This window comes from Podarcis muralis, chromosome 3 (assembly GCF_964188315.1).
Source record: "Podarcis muralis chromosome 3, rPodMur119.hap1.1, whole genome shotgun sequence".
NCBI classification, from domain to species: Eukaryota; Metazoa; Chordata; class Lepidosauria; order Squamata; family Lacertidae; genus Podarcis; species Podarcis muralis.
In genome coordinates this window covers 87,611,769-87,636,782 of record NC_135657.1, presented here as the reverse complement: position 1 = coordinate 87,636,782, position 25,014 = coordinate 87,611,769, and the positions used below count along the sequence as shown (strand labels likewise).

The 25,014-nt window shown below is 42.0% G+C and overlaps 1 protein-coding gene across 8 annotated transcripts in view; it reads right to left on the bottom strand.

The window, feature by feature from the left end:
• KHDRBS2 (KH RNA binding domain containing, signal transduction associated 2) overlaps positions 1-25,014 on the bottom strand; it is a 347,577-nt gene that overhangs the window by 252,877 nt on the left and 69,686 nt on the right. For all 8 annotated transcript variants that reach the window (XR_003705800.2, XR_013392343.1, XR_013392344.1 and 5 more), the window contains exon 2: positions 14,318-14,445. Coding sequence is in view for 1 of the 8 variants with exons in the window: in XM_077926281.1 (XP_077782407.1) it covers positions 14,318-14,445 (128 nt within the window). In the remaining 7 variants the exon portion in view is untranslated. The remainder of the gene's footprint in view (positions 1-14,317; positions 14,446-25,014) is intronic.

Below are 25,014 nucleotides of genomic sequence, written 5' to 3'. Positions count from 1 at the left end.
TGAGTGTGAAAATACTACTCATTTCACTATGGCCTCCCAGGTACTCTCCACATGCTCATATATCTTAGAATCCATTAAGCTGCCTGATAAATTCCTCCACTTTAACTTCCAATCCAATGAGTCATTGTAAGGCTATCACACCTTTCTTAAAAAGTATCATTAGAATCCATGGGCCATGAAATCAAGGGGATTAAATGAGGGAAAATTTACAGTAATGTAGTAGCAAATCAGGCCGCTTACTTGCGCCTGACAACCAATGACCGTAGGAAAGATCTGAAGGTTCCTATATCAAACGTAAAGCCAACCTTCGCTAAAAATCAAGTCTCAAAGTGCACACATTTGGAAGGGGTGAGAGAACTGACGTGATTACTCCCTAGTTAAAGAGACAAGCAAGTGGAAGCCAGTGTGCCATACAGCATGGTGAACTGGGCTGTGGAAGCCTGAGTTCCAATAGCTTATTACCTATGAATAAGCCTTGGGACAGCTGCTATGAGGCCAACTTCTCTCATGATAGTGGTTGTGAGGATCAACCACATACTGTACATGCCATTCTAAGGTACAAACTGAATGATATTATGTGAATTTGTGAAACTAGGTCAGCATACACACTTGTTAAGAATGAATAAACTGCAGTGCAAGGAAGCCCAATCAGGATCAAGACCATGAAATATGGGAAGAGAAGATGGCACTAGAGCCCCTAATGAAAGCACTTTCCTCCTGCCACCCCCCACCCCCCCAACCAAACCTAGGAACTTCTGTCCTAGGGAAAACAACTTTTACCACCACTGGTATGTGATCCCCAAAGGTCATCCAGAAGGGAATGTGATCTTTGGGCTGGAAAAGTTCCCCCACTCTTGTTTCCCCATCTGCTTCCTATGTGCCATGAGCCTTAAAACAAACCCCTACATAAAATAAATTCATACATTTAATATATTGTCTACATAGGCTGACTGATTAAATTTATTTATTGTCTCATTTGACCCTAAGCTCCTGGAGGGAAGGCAAGATGGACATGTGATTAAAAATCATTCTTAAACTATTTGTAACTTAATCTGCAACTGGGCAATCCAGTGTATAGTTAGCCCAGTTTGGCTTTGATTGTAATGGGTCAAACACGTAGGTTCAGTACCGCAGCCTAAATTTCCCACTGACTTTAATGAAGACAGGTCACCCACACCAGCTTTCAACACTTGTATCCTTTGTGCTTAGGACCCAGCTATGCAAGCGCACACATAGTCAAGAATATTTACTATTAGTTGCTGCTACTCCTATTACTGCCTATCCAACTTGCGCTGTAAAGAGCTTTTTGCCTGAAGTTTTTGGACCATTCCTCCATGGGAAATAAAATCTGATCTAAGAGAGCTCCTATTTATATCCTTGCTTCTGAAGAGAAGATACTGCCGACAATTTCAGGACCATTTGTGGAGGGGGCAGGATGGGAGTATCAATGTTATTGTGTGGTCGGAATGTTAGGCGAGATAATCATTCAGGAAAGCAAAAGAGTGAAGTCAGGGATATCTTGAAGAGAGAATAGGAGAACTGAATCAATCCCCAGTTCAGGCCAAATAAAATAAAGAAGAGTTTGTGTTGTCGAAGCGACAAGAGGAGATCAAACATTCTTAGGTACTGCACTACTGGCTGAAGCATTTCTGCAGCCGGAATACACACTGCGTATGAACTCTATCCACTGGGCTCAGTGGGGTTGAAGTGTGTGTTGATGCTGCCAATTTTGCAAAACAGGAAGCAAATTCGCCTTTCTCATCTCAATAAAGATTAAGCCAGCAATACAAGATGCTCTTCCCCTTCATTAGGCAAAATCTGCTTTCAGTTATTGGGGGTGGGGAGCAGTGAGAAGAGCAGAATTACCTATGCTTTTTTATGCTTAATTTTAAAATTGATGTTGCCAGTTCATACTATAATTGAAGTACAGCCATGCGAATATTGAGCCAAATTTCTCCTTGTGGAGACATTTCATAGGAAACGCTCATTTCCATATCTGCAATGGTGATAGTTTTATGACAGTTTTATGACAGCTCAGGCCAAATCTAGGTTGTCTTTCATAAGTCAAACCTACCATGGACTCAGCATTTACCTTAATTGTCATTTATGATTATTACTTGTAATCTCTACAACACTTTTTTTTAAGTGTGCAAAGTGCTTTACAACATGTATCTCATTATTCTTTGCAATGTGGTAGCACCCATTATAATTCCCAGGAAATTGTGGCTGAATAAAAGGGGTCACCTACTGACATGCAGCAAGCTTATTTCGCTGTGGGAGCACATGAACGTATAAATTCCAAGGCTAATATGCTAACCATTGGGATATTCTGGTTTTAATCAATTATAAGGCATGAAATAATAAATACTTAACATGCACACGCACACGCACAAATACAGGACAAGAGCTAGTAAAACAAAAACATTTGGGGGCCTAGCAAGGCACCTATTTATTATTATTAAGTTTTTAGCTTATTTGTCCTTGAGTTATCTCAGCTTCTCCTCCTACAGTGTAGTTTGTGGCAGCTGTTGAGAAGGCAAATCCCATGGTAGGGATCATTTAGGGAAGAAACTGAAAATAAAACTGCCAATATTATACTGCTGTTATACAAATCTCTGGTGTGACCGCATTTGGAATACTATGTTCAGTTCTAATCGCTTCACCTAAAAATAAAATAAAATACAGAGTTGGAAAAGTTTGAGAAAAGGGCAACCAAAATGATAAAGGAAATTGAGCAACTCCCCTATGAGGAAAGGTTGCAACATTTGGGACTTTTTAGTTGAGAGAAAAGGTGAGTAAGAGGTGACATGGCAGAAGTGTTTAAAATTATGCATGCCATGGAGAAAGAGGACAGAGAAAAGTTTATTTTGCTCTCTCTTTCATAATACTATAAATTGTGGACATAAAAAAAAAGTTGAATGTTTGGAGGATTCACGACAGACCTAGGAATGCACTTCACACTGCACAATAGTTAACATGCAAAATTCACTCCACAGGGGGCAGTGATGGCTACCACTGGGATGGCTTTAAAATGTGATTACACAATGATCTGCCTCCATGGTTGGAAGCAGTAATACCAGTTACTGGAAACCACATGAGGGAACAAGGTCAGGTCCTGCATGTTGGTTCCCCACAGGCATCTGGTAGGCAACTGCAAGTACAGGATGCTAGATGAGATGAGCCATTGGCCTGATCCAGCAGTCTCTTGTTATGTTCTCAGTCAACTCCATTGGGCCACCCTACCCCAATGATTGCATTTGCACATGCTGCAAGTGGGTGAGCATTTACTGACTTGCGGGCAGGCCTCTGAAGAAAGCAGTAGCCCAGTGTCCTGTTAACAACTTCCAGGTCTCACTGTAGTCTATGAGTTGGGTCCAACAAGCCACAAACCAAAGGGAAATAGTTACTAGCAGTGTTCCACAAATACTTGCCCAAGGGCTTCACCAGGAGTTCACACAATGATACAACAGGATAGTTCTGTAACAGTTCTCATATTTGTGCAGCATCTTGTGATAGATTTTACAAACAGAGAACATCGGGCAATATAGTTTCACTTTTCTTTCACAAGGGATAAAATGGCAATTCCATGAGTAAAGAAAGTCTTCTGCATACAGAAAGCCATATTTCAATCCAACCCAGTATGTGCCACTGGGCCTTAGTGACCACAGGTAACACAAACAGATAAGAGGATATCATTATTGCATTTGGTTTTTTGTTTTTTTTTGTGGTTTTGCTATTCTCATCACTGGAAGGTTTTTCAGAGATCTTCTCCAAGTTGCCTTATTTAGAAAGATATATTCTTGGTATGTCTCTGCATTCAAACTCTTCAGCTGATTCCACCAGGTGCTGTCAACATGGAACAGCATAAAATATGCAATTAAACTACCGTCTTGAGACTAGAAGGAAGCAATGAACTCCAGAGAAAATCTGTCCTGACATTCTACTGCCGTTGAGTTTTTAGCTTTATCTGAAGTAGTGGTTAATTCATTTGTGGTTTCAATAGTACGAAATGAAATGTGAAAATGGACTGAAGAAACAAAACCATTCCATGTTGTTCTTTAAAAAAATCAAACCCCTTTCTTGTGCGCATTAACTCTCACACTTTTGTGGTGCTGATAAAGTCTGCAACCGGCTATACAAAAAACTGCTGCCTATAATAGCCTTTAAACTGAAATCTGTACATCACCTGGTATTCAAAACTAAGGCTAAGGTTCCATCAGTATGGTTCCCTCTCTCTCTCTCCTGCTCCTCATAAATCTGTTCTGAGGGTTCCTTAAATCCACCAGAGCAAATTTTGGGGATGGCACAGGGTGTGCATGGGCTAAGGACAGGGCAATTCCCATTGCACTAGTGGGAAACCTTGAACTGGCTTCTGCAATGATCTAGTTTAATATAGGCCCAATGCCATGTAAGAGTATAAGTTTTTCAGCTCAACCAGAAAATGGATGACAACCCTACCTTATAAAAAATCACCAGCATTTTAGTGCAAATTTCTCCTAATATATCCATGTTTGTATGTAATGTTGCCTCATATACACATTTTTAATGTAATTTTTATGTAGTATTTTTCACTAATACATAATATTGTTGTATGCTAGCTTTTGGACACATTACATTGCTGGAGAGCTGCACTGTAAAATTCAGAGAAATGTGAATTTTGAAAGATGGCTGCGTTTTGGTCTGCACATTGTTTTAAGAATGTGTGAATTAAATAAAATGTGGATTGAATTGAATTTCTCCTGCATTCCCAAGATAGAACACCAAAAGGATTACTGGGATCTGTGCTGCTTCTCCTAACAAATGAACGCTCAGATGAAGGAGCACACACAAACATATATGCTTACCATGTATTTAAATTTGTAAGACATGATAAAGACATATGACATACAGTGGTACCTCTGGTTAGGAACTTAATTCGTTCCGGAGGTCTGTTCATAACCTGAAACTGTTCTTAACCTGAGGTACCACTTTAGCTAATGGGGCCTCCCACTGCCGCTGTGCAATTTCTGTTCTCATCATGAAGCAAAGTTCTTAACCCGAGGTACTATTTCTGGGTTAGCGGAGTCTGTAACCTGAAGCGCCTGTAACCTGAAGCATCTGTAACCCAAGGTACCACTGTACTATATATTAGGGCAGAATGGAGTGGCTCTGCATAGACGCTGAAACAAGTTGAATTCAGGAGTCACCCCGAAGTTGAACCCCTCACCAAAACCCTCATGTCATTTGGCTATTCTGTTTTTTTCTGTATAGCTCATTTATTTTCCTGTATCTACTGTATTTTTCCATGTATAAGACTAGGGTTTTTTTTAATAAAAAAATTAAGTTTAAAATTGGGGCTCGTATTATACATGGGTAGTGCTGAGGGGCGTTTTCTTAATTTGGAGTCCCCAAAAATAGGGGGTGTCTTATACGTGGGAGCATCTTATAAAGGGAAAATATGGTATGTTTCTATAACTCTCTGGGCTTTGCAAAATGTGAGGCTATCCAACATGTCACCTACAGATCACCAAAGACCTCTGGATTGTTTTTAATATTATTATTAAAACAGGGAAACAGATGGTTTAAAAAATAAAAATGTAATGCAAGGGTTTTTTTTGTTTCAGTTTGAACCATGTCCTGGTTTAACTAACTAACTAACTAACTAACTAACTAACTAACTAACTAATAACCTTTGGAACAAAGAGATATACAGGGAAAATACAAATCATTTGGCCAACTCCTAATTATTTTAAGGTAAGACAGAGCATCCTCACTTCTGCCCCCTTCAAAAGTATCAAACTAATATGAAGTTTTGAGTTTTAATGGAGTAAAGTATATTCTTTTACTTCCCTGCTACACATCCCAAGACCTATCTGGCAGGTTTAATTCACTCTGACGATGTTCATGTGCCTTCAAATTTCATCCACTTCCGCCAAAAAGCGGGTGGGGAATTAAAGCCATTATTAGATTCCTCATTTTTGTGAATAGGGAACATAAAGCTTCATTTAAGACAGAGCAACTTGGAACTGCAAAAAGAGATCAAAACAGAAAGATCACAGAACAACTGAGGAACAGTTTTATTTTTTTAAAAACACACAGATACAAGGCAAATATTTGGTCTCTCACACACCTCTTATATCTATATCTAGTAATTTCCAACTATGGCTATGATTCTAACCATATCTACTTGGAAGTAATTCAGTGAGACTAACTCCCAGGGTGAGGACGGAAGTTTAGAGTAGACCCACTGAAAGTTATCGACTTAAATTACTTAAGTTCATTAATTTCAATGGGTCAACTCTGAATTCAATATGACCAATGTTGGTTATCACCTATATAGACATATTTAAAATATGATATATTTTACATTCTAAATCCTTATATCTTCAGGCTCCCTCCTGTATCTAAATGATTCTATAGAATGCTTATGATATTTTTTTCCTGGTAATGTTCAATAACTCCAGCCAGATTTAAGAGCAACTCATCACACTTTATCTGGCTGAGGCTTTAGGGAAAAAATCATTTCAGAAAGGAGTTTGTTATTCTCTTATTATCCTCAGCCCAACTTGACAACTGCAAACAGCTATTGCGTTTGCAGAGATCTTTTGTTAGCTTTTCAATGATTGATCACTTTCTTCAGTGCTAAATTTTAAAAAAGTCACACTGATATGACTGGAAGTGTTTTCGGCTCCTCTCCCTTTCCACAAAATAGCTCCCAGCATATCCTAGTTAATACATCCCCTGTGATCCTATTTACGATAGTGAGCCTCTTATAGATGCTACATGTTATTAGCATTCATTTTCTTGTTTGACTAAATAGGCATTTTGAGGTTGCACTGCTCAGACTGCAGCAGCAATATAAATAAAAAAGGCAATGCATTATTAAAGCACATATTCTTGTTACTCAGTTGCAAAGGGACGTGTGTGATGAAAGGTGATTTGTTTGGAGTGTCTTCCTTGCCAGCTGGAGTGTGAAAGTAACCAACCCTCTGTAAATATATGGTTTTCCACAAGTTGGGCTCACAGCACTAATGGAGCAATACTGTTCCAAGTTACTGTTTGTGCTGAAAACAAAAGAGCTGACGATATCATTCTACTACTTCCCATTGTTTCTATGGCTTTGGAGCTCAGGGATGCTCCATATGTTACCTCTTTTCCATATACAGAAAGTGTCTATATAGTGAACAATATGAGCTGGGCCTTAATCATGTGAGCAACATGGGGACTTCTGTTCTCAGAGGGTTTTTCCAGCTTAAAAGGAAGTATGGGAATGCAACATTAGCCCCCACAGTTAACAAGTAGCATGAAGCCCCAGGATTGGTCGGGGCTGGTATAAATACTAAAACTGCCTGTTCAACACAGCGAGTTTTCATTTCTGCCTGCTTAAGTTGTTTGTTTTGTTTTTTTGGTCCTTTCTGATAATATGCACAGCATCTGCAGGTTTTGGAAGCAACCCCAAACCGCGCAAAATTGGTGGGATAGGGTGGCAGGAACAGCCAACAGATGGAAAGAGCCACAGATCTAACGTGAAGCTTCAATACCGATAGCTTCTCTTTCAGAAAGACAAGTGTCCATGAAATGCTCCATTCTGCCCCCTGTAGTTTTCAGTTTTCCTTTCCCAACTCTGAGTCAATGCTCAGTGCTTGCTGAGCAAACCCAGTCTTCACTGGCCTGGATTTTGGGGGGAGGGGCTGTCCCCGTAGGCTTAAATTTTTTTTTTGTACTTCTGTAGACACGGGTGGCACTGCAGGTTAAACCACAGAGCCTAGGGCTTGCCAATCAGAAGGTCGGCGATTCAAATCCGCACAATGGGGTGCGCTCCCATTGTTTGGTCCCTGCTCCTGCCAACCTAGCACTTCGAAAGCATGAAGTGCAAGTAGATAAATAGGTACCGCTCAGGCAGGAAGGTAAACGGCGTTTCCGTGCACTGCTCTGGTTCACCAGAAGCAGCTTAGTCATGCTGGCCACATGACCCAGAAGCTGTACGTTGTCTCCCTCGGTCAGTAAAACAAGATGAGCGCTGCAACCCCAGAGCTGTCCGTGACTGGACATAACGGTCAGGGGTCCCTTTACCTTTACCTTTAGACATAGGAAGCTGCCTTATACTGAGTAAGACCATTGGTCCAGCTAGCTGATATGTCTACTACACTGACTGGCTGCCCAGGGTTTCTTTCCTAGTCCAACCTAGAGATCTGGAGATTGAAGCTGAGATTTTCTGCATGCAAAGCAGATGCTCTCTCACTGAGCTGCAACCCTTTCTCTGAGACCTCTTGCAGCTCTTATAGACTTTGGGGTTTCCAAGCTGATACCTCCCTTTTGCTTTTCAGTGGCTCTGCTTTGGTTCCATTTCTGCAGGCACACTTCGTCCAAGTTTGCTATTAGAGCGATGAGCTCAGGGAAGCTGCTGGTGACAATGACATGTCCTGCAGACCCCGACAAGGGAACCCAAAAAGCAATGTGGTAAAGGAAATCCCATGCAAATTGTTCAGTTATGTTTGATTTATACAAATCACATTACACCTGGAAAAGAGGCACATATGCATCTGTTACTTGGGGAGAGAAATATATGAACTGCCAAAGTTTTTCAAACATTCTTTCCCACATCATGTTCACTGTTGACCCCACAGTTTAAGTTATCCACTGATGGGGAATCAAGAGCAGAAAATAAATGAGAAGGAAAAGCACTGTTTTCTGCTTTCCATGCTATCATCAGTCATCTCATCCCTCTAATCATATTACGAAAAGCATTTACATGATCTGCTCTGAAAGTCATATTGCCTCTTTGTGCTAGCATGCTTTTTTGCATTTCCAAAATACGTGACAAATGTAATTATGCCTGAAATAAGTAAAGCTTCTCCTTTGGCAGAAGCAGAAAGAATACTAAAAAAAATAAAATCTGTGCTATGCTACATCTAACCTAATTATAGTGACACCATTCATGGCTTTAGTGTTCTGTTGATGTCAGCATTTACATTGTGAGTGAGCCCTTAATTTCAGGACATTATAGCTTTGTTCTTCATAACTTGGCTCCTTTAATGGAAATTTGCAGCAGAGCAGTAGGCGGCTTCTCTAACTGTTTTCTTTTAAAGTTTCATGATTTCTAATGTGACCTTAGGCCACTTTGAACCACATTAGGTGTGCTTACTGAATGTAAATACTACGCAGCAGGGTCGCGGTGGTGGGCCTCACCCCTGACCTACATCACTCAGCAGCCTGGTTGAACAGGTCCTATGCATGTACAAATAGCAAGAACATAGCCTTGTTCATTCAGTCAAAAAAAGAAGGGCTTTTCTCATAGTTTCTGATCATAGGAATAGTACAGTGTATCTCAGGAGGGCTGGGGAGCCTTTGGTCTGGGGGCCAAATGTGGCCTTCCAGAGCTCTCTCTGGCTCCATTAGTGCTCTCTCAAAGCCATATCCCTTAGTGGCCCTGCTTCTAATTTTCCTTAGGTGTCTTTTCCTGGATGGAAATGTGTCCCCGAACTCTGATAATACCTCCTGTTTGCCTGGATGGAAGATAGAGAGTGGTAGCCTCCTGTACAAAGGCAAAATTCACATTTGTTACTTGGCTCACTTTTGCCTCTGGTTTCACTCACCACTGCCATGGGGTCCCAGAAGGGAATATAGTCCTCAGCCTGAAAAAGTTCCCCTTAGGTCTATGGTAGACAAGTCACACTGAATGTCAGTTGCTCAAAAGGGGGCCTTCTTCTACTACTTCCTGCACCTCCTTCCACGAAGAATCAGCCCCACTCACGTGTGTTGTCTAAGAAGGGTTACTATATATTGCATTCATTAGGTCACGGTTTCCCAAACTTGGGTCTCCAGCTCTTTTTGGACCACATCTCCCATCATCCCTAGCTAGCAGGACCAGTGGTCAGAGATCATGGGAATTTTACTACAAAAACAGCTGGAGACACAAATTTGGGAAACCCTGGTCTAGCTTGTGTCTTAATTTTTCCCTTCCAAACAAATTCAAGGTTGGAATTCATGTCCCAATCATATTCATATTCACATTTTATAGTTCCTATTCCTCAGAAAATGTCACTTCATTTTAAATATTTTCCTCTTCTTCTCTGAAGTAGAGTTGAAGGAGTAGATTCAATACTGATTTAAGTGTGAATATTTTAACTGAAGTCATTATATTTAGTGCTGATTAATACTGAGGATATTTTACTCCTTCAAGAGCACCACAAGAGATTGCTTCATCCCATCCATTGTGCACAGCACAACACAGAGACCCTTGAATGCAACTGCATATATGAAATATATGACTAATGATTGTTTTAGTGCCATACTGAGGATATTTTACCATATCTGAGCATAGATTGAGAGTGCAAGCAATGGACTGACATTAGGTTTATCTGGGTCCAGCTTCCATATGAATTCCAAGGGTTCTTAAAATACTGCCTCAAATGCCCAGGCAAATGCCCTTCTCTGGATCAGAAAAGTATTCAGGTCAGAGAAGGGCCCATTGCAGTTTCTCTTGGAGTGACATAGAAGAAGATGGGGAAGGGGCTTTGGGTCCCCTTCATTTCATGAACTCCCAGGAATAACTAAAAAAACCCCAAGGTTATTTTCTCCCATTTTTGGTCTGGGGTGGGGAACCTGGAAGAGTTCTTTTGACAAATTTTGTTTTTGTTTTTTGTCATCCTTAACTTCCCACCTGCAACAAAGGAGCAGTGAAAATGCATTTTTCCTTGAAGAATTGGGGATGGTAGGTTGGAATAACCCAGTGTTTATAATTACAGAGCTTGTGACAAACTGCCCATGTTGCTTTCAAATCACAGTATATAATGAAATTATCTCTTTATTTGTCTGATCTTTGTTGAGCAAGAGGGAAACAATGCAGCAAAAGGATGTGGCAGATTCTTGGTACTACAAAATGCAATAGAAAGGGAAGCCAAATATACACTGGAAAGAAAGGGTCAGGCCCAACTTTGAAAGCAAATGTTCCCTTGCTGCCAACTATGCAGAGCCTCCCTTAGGAGCAATATACAGGTGGGTTTTTAGTAATATCCATGACACAGCAAAGAGGAACGGAGGGGGTAACATGGCCCTATCCAACTAAAAATAGCAACCAAGTTTAATAATGCCTAACAAAGCAACAGTAGAGTGAAATTAATCTGGAGACAAGAATGATCTGCCATGGTAAAAGACCACCATTGACTGATCAAGCTGATCAAGGAGGCAAGCTGTCAGTGTCCTACGCATACAGTCTTTTGAGAAACACTTCAAAAGGTGGATTGCTAACACCAGTACTTTCCTCTCTTTTAAAAATTTTAATAGAATTATTCTTAATTCGTTTCTGATTGCCTGGAATCTTGCCAAGGCTGACAGACAGATGAAAACAAACTGTAGCATCTGCACAATTCAGCAAGGGCCTTATTTAATGGTTGACAACAGAAAGCTTGCAATGCAAGCCTGGCTAGCTGCACTAAATTCTGACAGCAGGACTTCTCTTTCCTTGGCACATCCAATCTCCCAAAGCCAAACCTATGATGTTACCACTGCCTATTTTTCTCTTCACAAAGACTCACTTAAAAACGCTCCTAAGCTCACAAAGCATTCCAAATGCACTTCCAGGGGGTGATAAATGTGCCTCAAAAGCTCCGCTCATATATTATGAAAGAGAATGAAAGTTTATTGTCTCCCCCCATTTCTGTCTCCTCCCCACTCCCTCCCCCACTTCTCTTTCCCCCTCAGCCACATATTACCCATAACAATCATGTCTCAAACTGAATGCAACTGATTTGCATGAAGGACTCTATGATTTGAAAACAGAGATGCTGAATGTACTTTTGTTACTCATGAAAAAAATACTTTAATAAAACACATTTAAGCAAGTGCTGTGAAATCCTGTCAGGATTAGAGAGAAGAGACATCTAAAAGAGAAGAAATGATGGGGGGGGGGGGGTGTTCAGCACCATCACTAGCTGAGCTGCTCTGGAATGACAGAACATGGGCAGTAAAATCCAGAGTTTTAAATCAGATATATGATATGATTATTCTTTACATGGATTTGCAAGCTTAGAAATGAGAAAGAGGATGCTCCTTCCACCCAAAACCACATTCTGATTATTATTTCGCCTTCAGTATTGTAATGGAAGAGACGCAGAAGATAAAATGTAATACAGTGGTACCTCAGGTTAAGTACTTAATTTGTTCCAGAGGTCCGTTCTTAACCTGAAACTGTTCTTAAGCTGAAGCACCACTTTAGCTAATGGGGCCTTCCACTGCTGCTGCCGCTGCACCGCCGGAGCACAATTTCTGTTCTCATCCTGAAGCAAAGTTCTTAACACGAGGTAATATTTCTGGGTTAGCGGAGTCTGTAACCTGAAGTGTATGTAACCTGAAGCGTATGTAACCTGAGGCACCACTGTAAACACATATCAGTTGAATGTAAGAGGTCTCACACATCACCTCTTTACTCTCAATTTAGGCCACAATCCTAATTCCTAAGACACATTCAATTCAATAGGTCTCACTACTTAGTAGAAATGGTTAGGATTTAACTGTCATAACTTTCCAGGCCACTTGAACTGAACATCACTTCTTTGATAACTGAGTACACGGAAATCCTTGCATTTAATTATGTACATGTGCTTTGCTAGTTGTAAGGGCAATAGGATAGGAAATCTTTCTATAGCACAAAAGGAGAAAGTTGCTGTAGATACGTTGCTCCTTCATCATCTGAGGCCCTTCATCATATGTCTCCTCCATGAGAGGTCCGTAGCGTGCCAACATGAGAAAAGGCCTTTTCTGCGGTGGCTCCCTGCTTGTGGAATGCTCTCCCCCAGGAGGCTCACCTGGTATCTTTGTTATGTATCTTTAGTCGCCAGGCAAAAACATTCCTCTTCCCCCAGGCCTTTGGTTAATTACCGGTAAACAATCTAAGGCCTTTTAAACTGTGGGAGGGGTATTGTTTTTGTTTGCTGCTGTTATGTGTTGTGTTTTTATATTGTAAACCTCCCTATGCTCTTTGGTTGAAGGGCAGTATAGAAATTTAATAAACATAATCATAATGTATTATTAAGAATATTTGTATACTGGCCCATGACTGGTGTTATATGAAAAATATGGGATGTGCTGCCAGTAGCACCTTTGATTCCCCAAACAGGCACAGGGCAGAGAAGCAGTGATGCTATAGAACATTACCAATTTAGGAACAGTGCAACATCCTAACAAGGCAATAACAAGCCGTCCTCTAGCAATGCCTATTTCTAGTGCCTTTTACCATTTTGATGATAATTTTACATCAATTTTATATTCACAATTCAGGAGGTAAATGCCATCTTGGAATCAATGCACCTCTCCTTCTCTCTCTCTCTTTTTATACACACCTCTCATTTGGGTCGATATGCTTTTTTACCCACTGTAATTTATTGCTATTGCTGATGAAAGAATAAAGTGAAAAGTGGAGAGTGTAATCAAAGCTAATAGTGAGGCCAAATACCATGTGACAATAAATCAGCAGGAAAAATTGCACTAGAGATAAATGGGGGTGTTTACCATTTCAGTTTGAATACTGCCAGGACAACAACTATTTGTGTAAAATACAAGGCCGCACAGGGGAAAGCAGCATTCCTTTACTTCATCATACACACACACACACACACACACACACACACACACACACACACTACTACCTCCTGCCTGGATCTTTGTTATGCAGATCTGTGTTGAGGAATTTTGGTTTGCAGAAGTGGCACCTTCCAAATTTGCTCAAAATAATACTGGCTTCCTTTGAGATGTAAATTTGTCTTTACTTCAAGGCAAGTAAGTGGGAAGAAACCAAATTATCATATGAGAGGATTTTTCAGAGGAGTGTCTAGTAAGTTTCTTATTTCCCTTTCAACCAGTGCTTTTCAAACAGAGAACCAGGACCCACCAGTAAAACCTGGGCCACTTTCATGTGGGCCTCAGTGCCACAGCCTCACCTGCCAGCCCCTCCTCCTAGCCATGCCATAGCCTTTTGTCTGGACCAATGTCAGCACCATCAATTCCTTACATGATGAGTAAAGGTAGCCAAGAGATAGAGAGGTGGGGGGGGGTGAGAGGACAGTAAAGGGGTACAATCCACCCTGAGTTGTAGTCAAAGTCAAAACTCCTATTGAATTTAATGGAGTTGGTCTGAACACAATGTGTATTCCCTCAAAATCCAATCTGAAATATTGATCCAACACTTATTAGAAACAATAAAGAGGAATGAATACATTTTAATTCTATTTTTATACTGCCCTGAGTTAGCACTTTGAGCACAGCATTTAATTATAACCATAACCACAATCATCTATCAAAATAGCACAGTCTGTCTTATATTATATAGGTATTACAATACCTTTGGATACTGTTTGACAGGAATCAATACTCTTTCTGACAGCTTTATATTTTTGTTGCTGATGACATCGAGGTACTTTTTGTCTTCATCCTCCTTTTTCTCATCAGAACTCTGGAACTTTTCAATTTCTAGGAAGGGTGAACAAAAAAACAGAATCTATAATTAGATGGCTGTTATTCTTTGATGCAGGATTATTTTCTTATTTGGAAGTTATATGAGTAACCGCATAGACTCAGGCAAAAGAATGAGTAGTGCTAAGAAGAAAATTCTGTCCATGCAAGAGTGAACATTCTCCCCCATCTCCCCTACCATGCAGCCCATAAATTTGTTCTGAGGGCCTCCACCAACCCTCTGGAGAACATTTGGAGATGGCATGTGGCACACATGGAGGGTAGGAGGGGTAAATCCTATTGTGCTAGTGGCAAATATCCATGTACTAGCACAACTATTTGGTTGAATACCACCCAACATACTATACAACCTAAGCTGCAGCTAACATTTCAACGGAACCTGTGATGCAATCATAGGGAGACTTTATGATAGCAGTCAGCAGGACACTAGGCATTAGCTGGGTTCCGCTATGGAAGTTGAGAGCTAGAGTGAAGCATACAGAAACTATTGCAATTAGGCAAGAGAAGAAGGCCAGGCTCAAGGCATTTATACCAGGCCAGGCCAATCTGGAAGTTTTATACCACCGGCTAATCACGGGAGCCCAATGTTGCACCACCCTGTTCTTGTCTGCTCCTGAAGGGTGACCACAAACAGACCCAGGTACTTCACTAAAATAATTCCCAAACCACAATGTTCCCATTTTAAGCTCTCAAGTCTCTAATGAGCTGCCTCTTCTCCCCCCTCCAGTTTGTTGCAGAATTTCAGCAAGGAATTGGTTTGGAAAAAGCTCCAGTTCTAAAAAAAACCACTTAACAAAAATGTTGCAAGCAAAGGATCTTGAACAATCCCAATTTCCTTCAAACCTTGAAACGTTCAGAAAGCATGGATAACTAACAGTGCAAGCCTAACCATGTCTACTCAGAAGTAAGTCCTATTGGGTTTCCATGGTAACTGGGTGGGATTAGGATTGCAGGCTAAATTCTGAATGACAGATGTTAGCATGGTCCACCCAGTTTGTATCAAAAGTTACAAGGATCAATTCCTCAACTATCTCTACCCTTCATTAAAATGTCATTCCTTCAGTACATGTTTTCCTGCGCCGAAGAGCCATTGGCTTGCCTCAGCTCTTGTGCTAGGAGCTGTGCTTTGAGCTCCTGTCTGCCAATCATTCCTAAATATTTTATTGTATCTTTCTCTTCTTTTTGTACAACACTCAGACAAGTGATTTTATGAGGGGGTATAATAAGTTAAATAAATAAGTAAAGTGTCTGTTGAGTACTGCCTGGCAGATGTTTCTTTCGCAAGAAAAGAAGGGAGTGTGTTTCACCCATGATGATAGCTGCTCACTGCTGTTAATATCCTATGACTTTTTAGGGGGCATCATGAGGAACAATCGGGCCAATGGCATTTTCAATCCCATCATACATGATGTGGAGAATGGGCTCCTCTAAACGAGATGGAAGCCATTGTGTCTTGGTGCAGGTCAGTCCAGCACTGATTTGCACATTTGGACTGACATCTTTGCAGACCTGCGTTCCTCTCATCTAGTGTTTCTGACACTGGATCAATATTGTAAAATAGGGGTACACTCTTGGGAAAACAAGAATTGTTTATTTATGAGCGGAAGAAATATGCAGTTGAAGTTTTTATTCTGCATGTGAGGCCCATTAATAAGAGGAAGTAAGCTCTGGAAAACCATAGGGATTTCCTCATCTGAAGGAAAGCCATGCTGCCAATTAACAATGACATTCTCCTTTACAGTACCATTGGCTGTTTCAGGCCTCAGCACTAACACTGAAAATGGCTAGTCCTTTGATCAGGTTAAAGCTTCCCAGTGCTTTCCCCCCCTAAAAACAAAAAATGTTTAGGGGTACTCTCATTTTCCTACTCATATTGAAATACTGCCCCTCAATGAGGCCAAACCTAGATTCACAAAATGTTAGGGGTATGCGTACCCCTGCGTCCCCGCCAGAAAAAAAGCACTGAAGCTTCCTACAAAAATACCACGATTATACAAAAACAAGATGTTCTATTACCCAATTTTTTGCTAGGTAAAGGTAAAGGTACCCCTGCCCGTACGGCCAGTCTTGACAGACTCTAGGGTTGTGCGCCCATCTCACTCAAGAGGCCGGGGGCCAGCGCTGTCCGCAGACACTTCCGGGTCACGTGGCCAGCGTGACAAGCTGCATCTGGCAAGCCAGCGCAGCACACGGAACGCCGTTTACCTTCCCGCTGGTAAGCGGTCCCTATTTATCTACTTGCACCCGGGGGTGCTTTCGAACTGCTAGGTTGGCAGGCGCTGGGACTGAGCAACGGGAGCGCACCCCGCCGCGGGGATTCGAACCGCCGACCTTTCGATCGGCAAGCCCTAGGCGCTGAGGCTTTTACCCACAGCGCCACCCACGTCCCTCAAATTTTTTGCTATTTCATATGAAATAGTGAACTAGAAATCTGGAATATAATTAAGGAACTGTTGAGGCAAACAAATAATAATTTCTCTCAGTTAAGGGCTTGTGACTCCCTTGAGCATATTTGTTTGGCCTTACAGCAGCCTTATAAGTTGCCTGTCTTAAGAGTAGGATTTGCTTCCTCTACCAAGTGAGGGTGTTGTGGCTTTTTCCTTTTCTCCTCTTCAACCAACATGTTGTTGCTGAACTTGCTGCTTGAGCCCCTGGTAATGACACTTCTCGGCAAACAGAAACCTGCTAATGAGCCTGGCCCTGCTGAGCCAGGAATGTGTGCACAGCAGGAACTTTCTGGAAAAGTTGAAGAGCTGCTGTAAAGAAGATAAAATGTGGATAACCTAAAATAGTGCTCTCTCTCTCTCTCTCTCTCTCTCTCTCTCTCTCTGTGTGTGTGTGTGTGCATGAATGAGAAAGATTCATTCTCCCTGATAGTCAGAAATCACAGGGCGCATTTGCATTTTGCTCTGAGGAAAGCGTATTGGTGACTTGTCTTGTTCATGTAATATCATCTGTTTTACTTACAAATATAAAGATTGTGCAGCAGGGAGCAACACACAGAGAAATCTATCTATCTATCTATCTATCTATCTATCTATCTATCTATCTATCTATCTGGCTTGAGGTTATTTATTTATTTATATCTGGCCTGTCAGAAACACACAACCACCATTTTCTCTTTGTAACAACTTTAGTTCAGTCTTCCAGCACCTTCCTTACAAGGTGCTCTATCGCCCCCTTTGGTAGCCCAGAATAATGCATTTCTTGCTTGTTCCATAGTGACTCCAGAAACACTAATTCACGAAAGCAAAGGAGTGGCAAAGACCATCATATACATACATGCAGTGCTTTTTTTTCTAAAAAAAAATGTTTGGGGGCACTCTCATTTTGACTCAAGAAAATCACCATTTTATAGTTTAAATTGGGAAAAATGAATACAGTAAATGGACAAAAGTACAAAGATCCACAAAATGTTTAGGGGTATGCATACCCCTGCGTGTCGTCCCCCCCCCCCCCGCAAGTGTCTGGGCTGAACATCAGAACACACATTCTGAGAAGGGTACTACTTTGTGTAACAGACAGGCACACCTGCAGCAATCCTATGCATACTTCCTTTGTGGGCAGTACCACCGGTCAAATGCGATGAGGCTTACTTCAGAGTAACAGCTATACAGCTCTGATAGGCTTACAAAATCACTTCAGAACAATTACGGATTTGCTTGGGTGTAATTGCAATGCATGGATGAAACATGCCTCACTGCTTCATCCTAAAATCCAGTGTCCTGCGGCTGCAGCATCTATGATCGGGCACGGTGCTATTTTTCTAGAAAAAGTGGTGCTGGAACTCACCATGAACACTTCCCTTGTTCTCTTATAATGGCAATGGTGCCCACTTGAGAGGTGCCGGAACTGAGTTTCAGCTGGGGGGAAAACAAAACCCTGATCGGGCAGAATGATGTAGGTACATAGAAACCTGCCTTACACCAAGTCAGGCCACTAGATTGCAGTCAGGCCAGTTAGATTGCCAAGTCTAAGGTTTATTATATCTGAAGGCCTGGACTATTCCTGTAGGAGGAGGTGGTGGCAGAATACAGGAATTTATCACTGACCCTCTCTTTGGTTCTACATAAAGTATTTTCTATCACTTTTGAGCTAGAGGTGGGGATTTTTAAAAATGTTCCTGCCTATAACAACCTTCACTGAATTAACAAACAAACAAAGCTACTGTGCTAGCTTTTGGTTAATACTGAACTTTCTATGTAGGAGCATATGCAAAAGGTGACAAACATAAACACATGCCATTTGCAGCCTGCAGTGCCACAGTTCGCTCTATCAGCTTAGGCCTCTATTTTCTCATTTCCACCAGGCCAAAGAGTTGTTGTTGTTTAGTCGTTTAGTCGTGTCCCCATGGACCAGAGCACGCCAGGCACTCCTGTCTTCCACTGCCTCCCGCAGTTTGGTCAGACTCATGTTTGTAGCTTCGAGAACACTGTCCAACCATCTCGTCCTCTGTCGTCCCCTTCTCCTTGTGCCCTCCATCTTTCCCAACATCAGGGTCTTTTCCAGGGAGTCTTCTCTTCTCATGAGGTGGCCAAAGTATTGGAGCCTCAGCTTCACGATCTGTCCTTCCAGTGAGCACTCAGGGCTAATTTCCTTAAGAATGGATGCGTTTGATCTTCTTGCAGTCCATGGGACTCTCAAGAGTCTCCTCCAGCACCATAATTCAAAAGCATCAATTCTTCGGTGATCAGCCTTCTTTATGGTCCAGCTTTCACTTCCATACAACACTACTGGGAAAACCATGGCTTTAACTATACGGACCTTTGTTGGCAAGGTGATGTCTCTGCTTTTTAAGATGCTATCTAGGTTTGCCATCGCCTTTCTCCCAAGGAGCAGGCGTCTTTTAATTTTGTGGCTGCTGTCACCATCTGCAGTGATCATGGAGCCCAAGAAGGTAAAATCTCTCACTGCCTCCATTTCTTCCCCTTCTATTTGCCAGGAGGTGATGGGACCAGTGGCCATGATCTTCTTTTTTTGATGTTGAGCTTCAGACCATATTTTGCGCTCTCCTCTTTCACCCTCATTAAAAGGTTCTTTAATTCCTCCTCACTTTCTGCCATCAAGGTTGTGTCATCTGCATATCTGAGGTTGTTGATATTTCTTCCGGCGATCTTAATTCCGGCTTGGGATTCATCCAGCCCAGCCTTTCGCATGATGAATTCTGCATAGAAGTTAAATAAGCAGGGGGACAATATACAGCCTTGCTGTACTCCTTTCCCAATTTTGAACCAATCAGTTGTTCCATATCCAGTTCTAACTGAAGCTTCTTGTTCCACATAGAGATTTCTCAGGAGACAGATGAGGTGATCAGGCACTCCCATTTCTTTAAGAACTTGCCATAGTTTGCTGTGGTCGACACAGTCAAAGGCTTTTGCCAAAGAGTTAGACCAGGTCAAAGAGATAAGGCGGTGCCTGGCAGTTAACAAGGGCTAGTATAGAGAGCCTAGTAGGACAAAGATGGCGCTTAGTGTCACATGGTAGGAGCAGAAGATGCTCGCTGGAAGGCCAGGGGGAAGGACCTCAGGGGTGGAGTTCAATGGATATGGAGGCAGAGGTAATAACAGAAATCAAGCCAAGAATAAAGCCGCCTGCCCATTCTATTCTGATTCCTCATTTTGAGTTTTTATTCCTTCCTCTGGAGACTCAGAAAAGGAGGCTGATATCATGAAACTTCAGACCAAGGAGAGAGAGCTGACAAGCCTAATCACCATGTGGAGCTGGTCACTGAATGCATCAACAAGAGCCCCAGGAGGCCTTGCCTTGAAAATGAAATTTCTGGCTGTGATGAAGCATACACAGAAAGCAGCAGCAATTGGGCATCAAAGCAGCATAGGCGGGAGGAGGGGGGCTATATTGGAGCAAGTAAGCTTCTAACGGAGCAACCTCCCCCCAAACCCCTGCTGCCCATGTACTGATCAAGCATCACCACACCTTTCAATAGTTTCCCAAGCACAGATTTGCAGAAATCTACACTGTTCTGGCAAAAAGAAACTCAGTAAAGAATATGTGTGTGTCTTACTCCCCCACCCCACCCCCCAAAAAACCTCTGCCATGCCAATAAAAGGAAGTTAATTATACTTCTCTTCACTATACTTGACATCTGTTACAAAACTCACGTCATGAATATAGTATTTCCATTTTTAAAAAGGCACCCCCCCAACAGAAACATCCCTTTGCTACATTCTGAAGCATGTCAAAACTCATCAAATAACAAATGTTCTTCTCGTCAGCCTCTCCAACCTACCATAAAATGGAATATACACCTTCCAAAGCTGTCAGCATTTGGTTCCCCTTCAGAAGAGCAATGTTAGTGTTTGCTTAGTTTTTCTCTGGGCAGCTGTTTTGGGGGTGGGGTGGGGGTGTAATTATTTGATTGTAAGTATTAATGATGTCAGCTACATGGTTTTCAAGAATCCTGCACCTCCATCATAAGATTGATTTTCCTTTCACCTGAGAATTCTGTGGCCTGGTTCTTATACAAACAGCCTATAAAGCTACACCCAAAGTGACGCATATGCAGAATTAGGTGTTTCAGAGCATAACTGCATAGAAAACAATCATGATTCCCCCCCCCCAAACAGCTAAAGGAACTATAGTATTGTGTTAAGAGGGCTCAATCTAGCATCCACCCATCCACACAACAATAACAACAGTTTCCCATGAGTTCCTAGAAAGAGTGAATAACTGTGCCTAGCTTTGGACATAATGCAGAAAGGAAGTGCAAGTGCCTCATGTTGTCAAGTTCCCAAACCAAAACACAATGACTGTCGTGTGTAGGCAAGGAAGAGCTCACAAGGTCCAGATTCCATGAGCAAGGTAAGAGGTTCATTAACCAAATAGGAGCTACAAAGATGTCCCAGCAGCTAGTATGCCCCTCCCACCAAGCTTTTAAATATGAAGCAGGCAAAGCTCACTCACGGGACTCTCTTGCCCTATAAGTCTGTTGATCTGCGCTCTATCTGGGCAGATGCAAATGATCTCACCTATGAATATAGCACCTAGGTTTTGGCAACAAGATTGTGTCCTATCCCTCTATCTCCATATCCACTGCCTTCTCCTCTTGCTAAGCCCTTCACTAAGCCCTTCACGTCTTTTTGAAGTTGCCCTTGCTCTCTGAGGAGGGTCTATGCTCTGCCGGAAGGGCAGGGGGGAGAGCCAGCAGCTCTGATTCACCTCTAGAACCAAAAGGGGAGGACCTTCATCCTCCATCCCTTGGTGCCAGCCATTCAGCCCCCAATCTGCTCCTCTTCCTGGTCTATCTGGCCACCAGACCATGCTAGAGTCTGGCGAAGCTGAGAGGCGCATGACACGCACTTAAACTAACCAGGTTCCGGCCCAGTTCACAAGGGACTAATTATACTGGTAAGTTACAACGTCATAAATGCATTATAAAAATGTGACACCAGTGGGTGCAGTACAGCAGTCAATGGAAAATTGCATCAAGCGCTATATACGTTTTCCGCCTTAGTGGTTTTTTTTTTTATATGTGTAGATCCAGCCAAGGTTTGCAATGGTTGCTCTAAATAAGAGGTAAGCATTGAAAGGCTCCTTCTCCAGCTCCAATTAAATTGTAAACCAGAATAATTTGTAGTTTACCCCTTCCATCTACCAGACATCAAACTTAAAAAGAACAGGTTTGCACAGCAAGGAGAGGTCTTGTAAACTATGTGAAGCATTTTCAGCAATGGGTGTTTTTTGTTGCTGTTTGGGGGTGGGGAGCTTCCCACTGCAGCGGTACCTATTTACTTGCATTGGTGTGCTTTCGAACTGTTAGGTTGGCAGAAGCTGGGATGGAGCAGTGGAGGCTCACCACTGTCGAGCGGATTCGAACTGCCAACCTTCCGATTGGCAAGCCCAAGAGGCTCAGTGCTTTAGACCACAGTGCCACCTGTGCTGCAGTAAAGATACCTGAGCACAGAATACACAGATATTTTGGAATACATAGAGGATAAACCATGCACAATACTGCTTAGAAGGGTGTATTAATATTCTGGCTACATGGGAAGTGTAGATCATTTTTTCCACCCAGTTGGCACCCTCCCTCCTGACAGTGCCCATATGCTGTGATTTAAGATATCTAGCATTATAGTGCAAATGAATGCTTGATGCTGTGGTTTATTTATATTTCCACTTCCAGTAAGCAACAGAAAATATGACAATCAATATTGTGTTTTGAGCCAATCAAAAGATTCCAGAACATGAGACTCCCCCTTAGGTCCCAAGGAATTTTGCAGTTGGCACAGACCTCTAATAATGACAGTCAGCTAATTGCCCTTCAGATTATGGTAATATGAGCAGCACATAAAATTGGCCATTAGGGTTAGTCTAACAATTTCATAGCACATTATACAAAGACATAAATCTTGAAAGCACTTTTCCTTGGGGGAAGTAGGACATATATGTTACCATTTTCCACAGTGCCAAGTGTCACATACCAAAAAGTACTTCCAGTTATAGGCACAATAATCAGCAGGAAAAAAATGTTTGTCGGGTAAATGAGGATTAAAAAACCCTCTAGAGTTCACACCAGGTGAAAAGCAGTCTACATATTGGATTAATCACACCCCAGAGCCAGGAGTTTGTAAAAACCAATGGGAGCTTCTGCTTCCCCTCTGAACTCGGTACACAAACAGGATAAACATGAAGCAAACAAGGTTACACTGAATAAACCAGGCAATATTTCCACCACACCGAGATGACAAAAAGGGGCGAGGGTGTTGAATGAAGGAACTGATGTTGAGTTACATAAAATGGAACTAAATGACCCTGACAAGTATGTTCTTAAACCCCATTAGCTTCCTAATGGAAATAAGATGTTCTGTCAAGGAAATAAAAGGAAAGGCTGACTGGAATTTTTGAATAAATACAAGGAGTGTACTTTGAGGAACTTCAGTTCCAATCTGCTTCTAACAGAAGTAACCAATGCTAGCATGTTCTCTCTCGGCAAAAGGAGCCAGGGGTAGGAGTAGCTGCTGGCAGCCTTGTCAAATTAACTTTTGGAGAGCTTCAAAATGCACCCCCCCTCCTCTAAGAGCTTTCTTCATCAGTATGCCTATTTGCCCAGCTGGTTGACCTTTCAATCCGCTTGCCCTGCATTGTTCAGATTGGGCAGACAAGGTGCAGGTTAGACATCCATGCTGTACCTTTAAATATCTTGATGTGGGAAGGGCCATGGCCGAATCCACAGATTCTTTTCCCAGTCCTGCCTTCCCAGCTTTCTCTGCCTGCTGTATCAAATAAGGTCCCAGGTATGACATACAGGGAAGAAAAGGATACAGAGTAAACCCTACACAAATCCAGAGTGCAGTCCCTAAGACGGTTGGATGGCACCTTGTATGCCTCCTTCTGGCAAGTCCTGCAGCCAAGCTGGTGCCAAATGTATTGCTCTGCTTTCCTTTGGACCACATCAACAAGGCTAAGAGGGGAGTCTTGTTATCTGGGTAGCCCAGGATCTCCACACACACTACCAGAGAGGTCACTTTGGTGCTGCTATTGCAGCAAAAACAATGCAGGAGGCAGCAGTTATGAGTTACTGGACTCTGCAACCACAGTGATTCTCCAGCTGTTTGACTTCACCCTAGGAGGCGCATTCCATTGTCACTCAAGACAGTTGGATACCAGCATTATTGAAAATAACATTGAAAATGCATATGAAGGAAATTGCCTTGACAAAACGTGTATGTTAAGAAAAGTTGCATATAAAAATGCATTATTACAAAATTTTCATGAGAACTTGAAATAATAATAATAATTCTCAATTTGATTTGGAAATATAGAGAAAATAGTTTAAGATTGGAAAATGAAAACAAACTGACAAATTTGCCTATCCTTAACCCAGGCACAGCTCTGCTAAACCTGCCAGTCAGACTTGATTCCCTCCACATCCCTTCTTGGACTATTTCCCATTTTGACTCCCTCAAGCCTGTCCTTCAAGGTTGCTCACTTCCCCCGCCCCCTCCCAATTAATTGAGGCAGAGCCACCAATTAAATTCCAATTTGAAGTTGGTTATTGCAATCCCCATCAGATGCATACCTGGAAGATGTTCTCCAAACATCTCAGACACACACCGGATGCAGCTGCTGCACCTGTTGCAGGTTTAGTATTGTCAGATACTGTCCAATGCTTAATTACATTTGCATGGTTTTTTTATTAAAAAGAATTAAGCAATTATACCAGCTCAGCCATTGCAGCACGAGACTCAATCTCAGGGTCATTGGGCAAAAGATTCCTGCATGGTAGGCGGTTGGACTAGATGACCCTCTTGGTCCCTTCCAACAATACAATTCTATTATTCCAAACGAAATTGAGATGAAATGTTATCCAGTGCCAGACTACCAATATGAAACTATGACCTCTAGGCATGGCCCATCAAGTGGCATCCTCTCCCCTTTGTGTGCATGCACTGCAACCCTGACCTTAAGTAATTTGTGGACTTGGGCCCCCAGGCAGGAAAACTATGGTTAGATAAGTACACAGGAAGCACACACAAGATAACACAATTCCATGCAACGTGTGTGTGTGTGTGTGTGTACGCGTGCCAAGGGCCACTTAGAAGAAGAAGA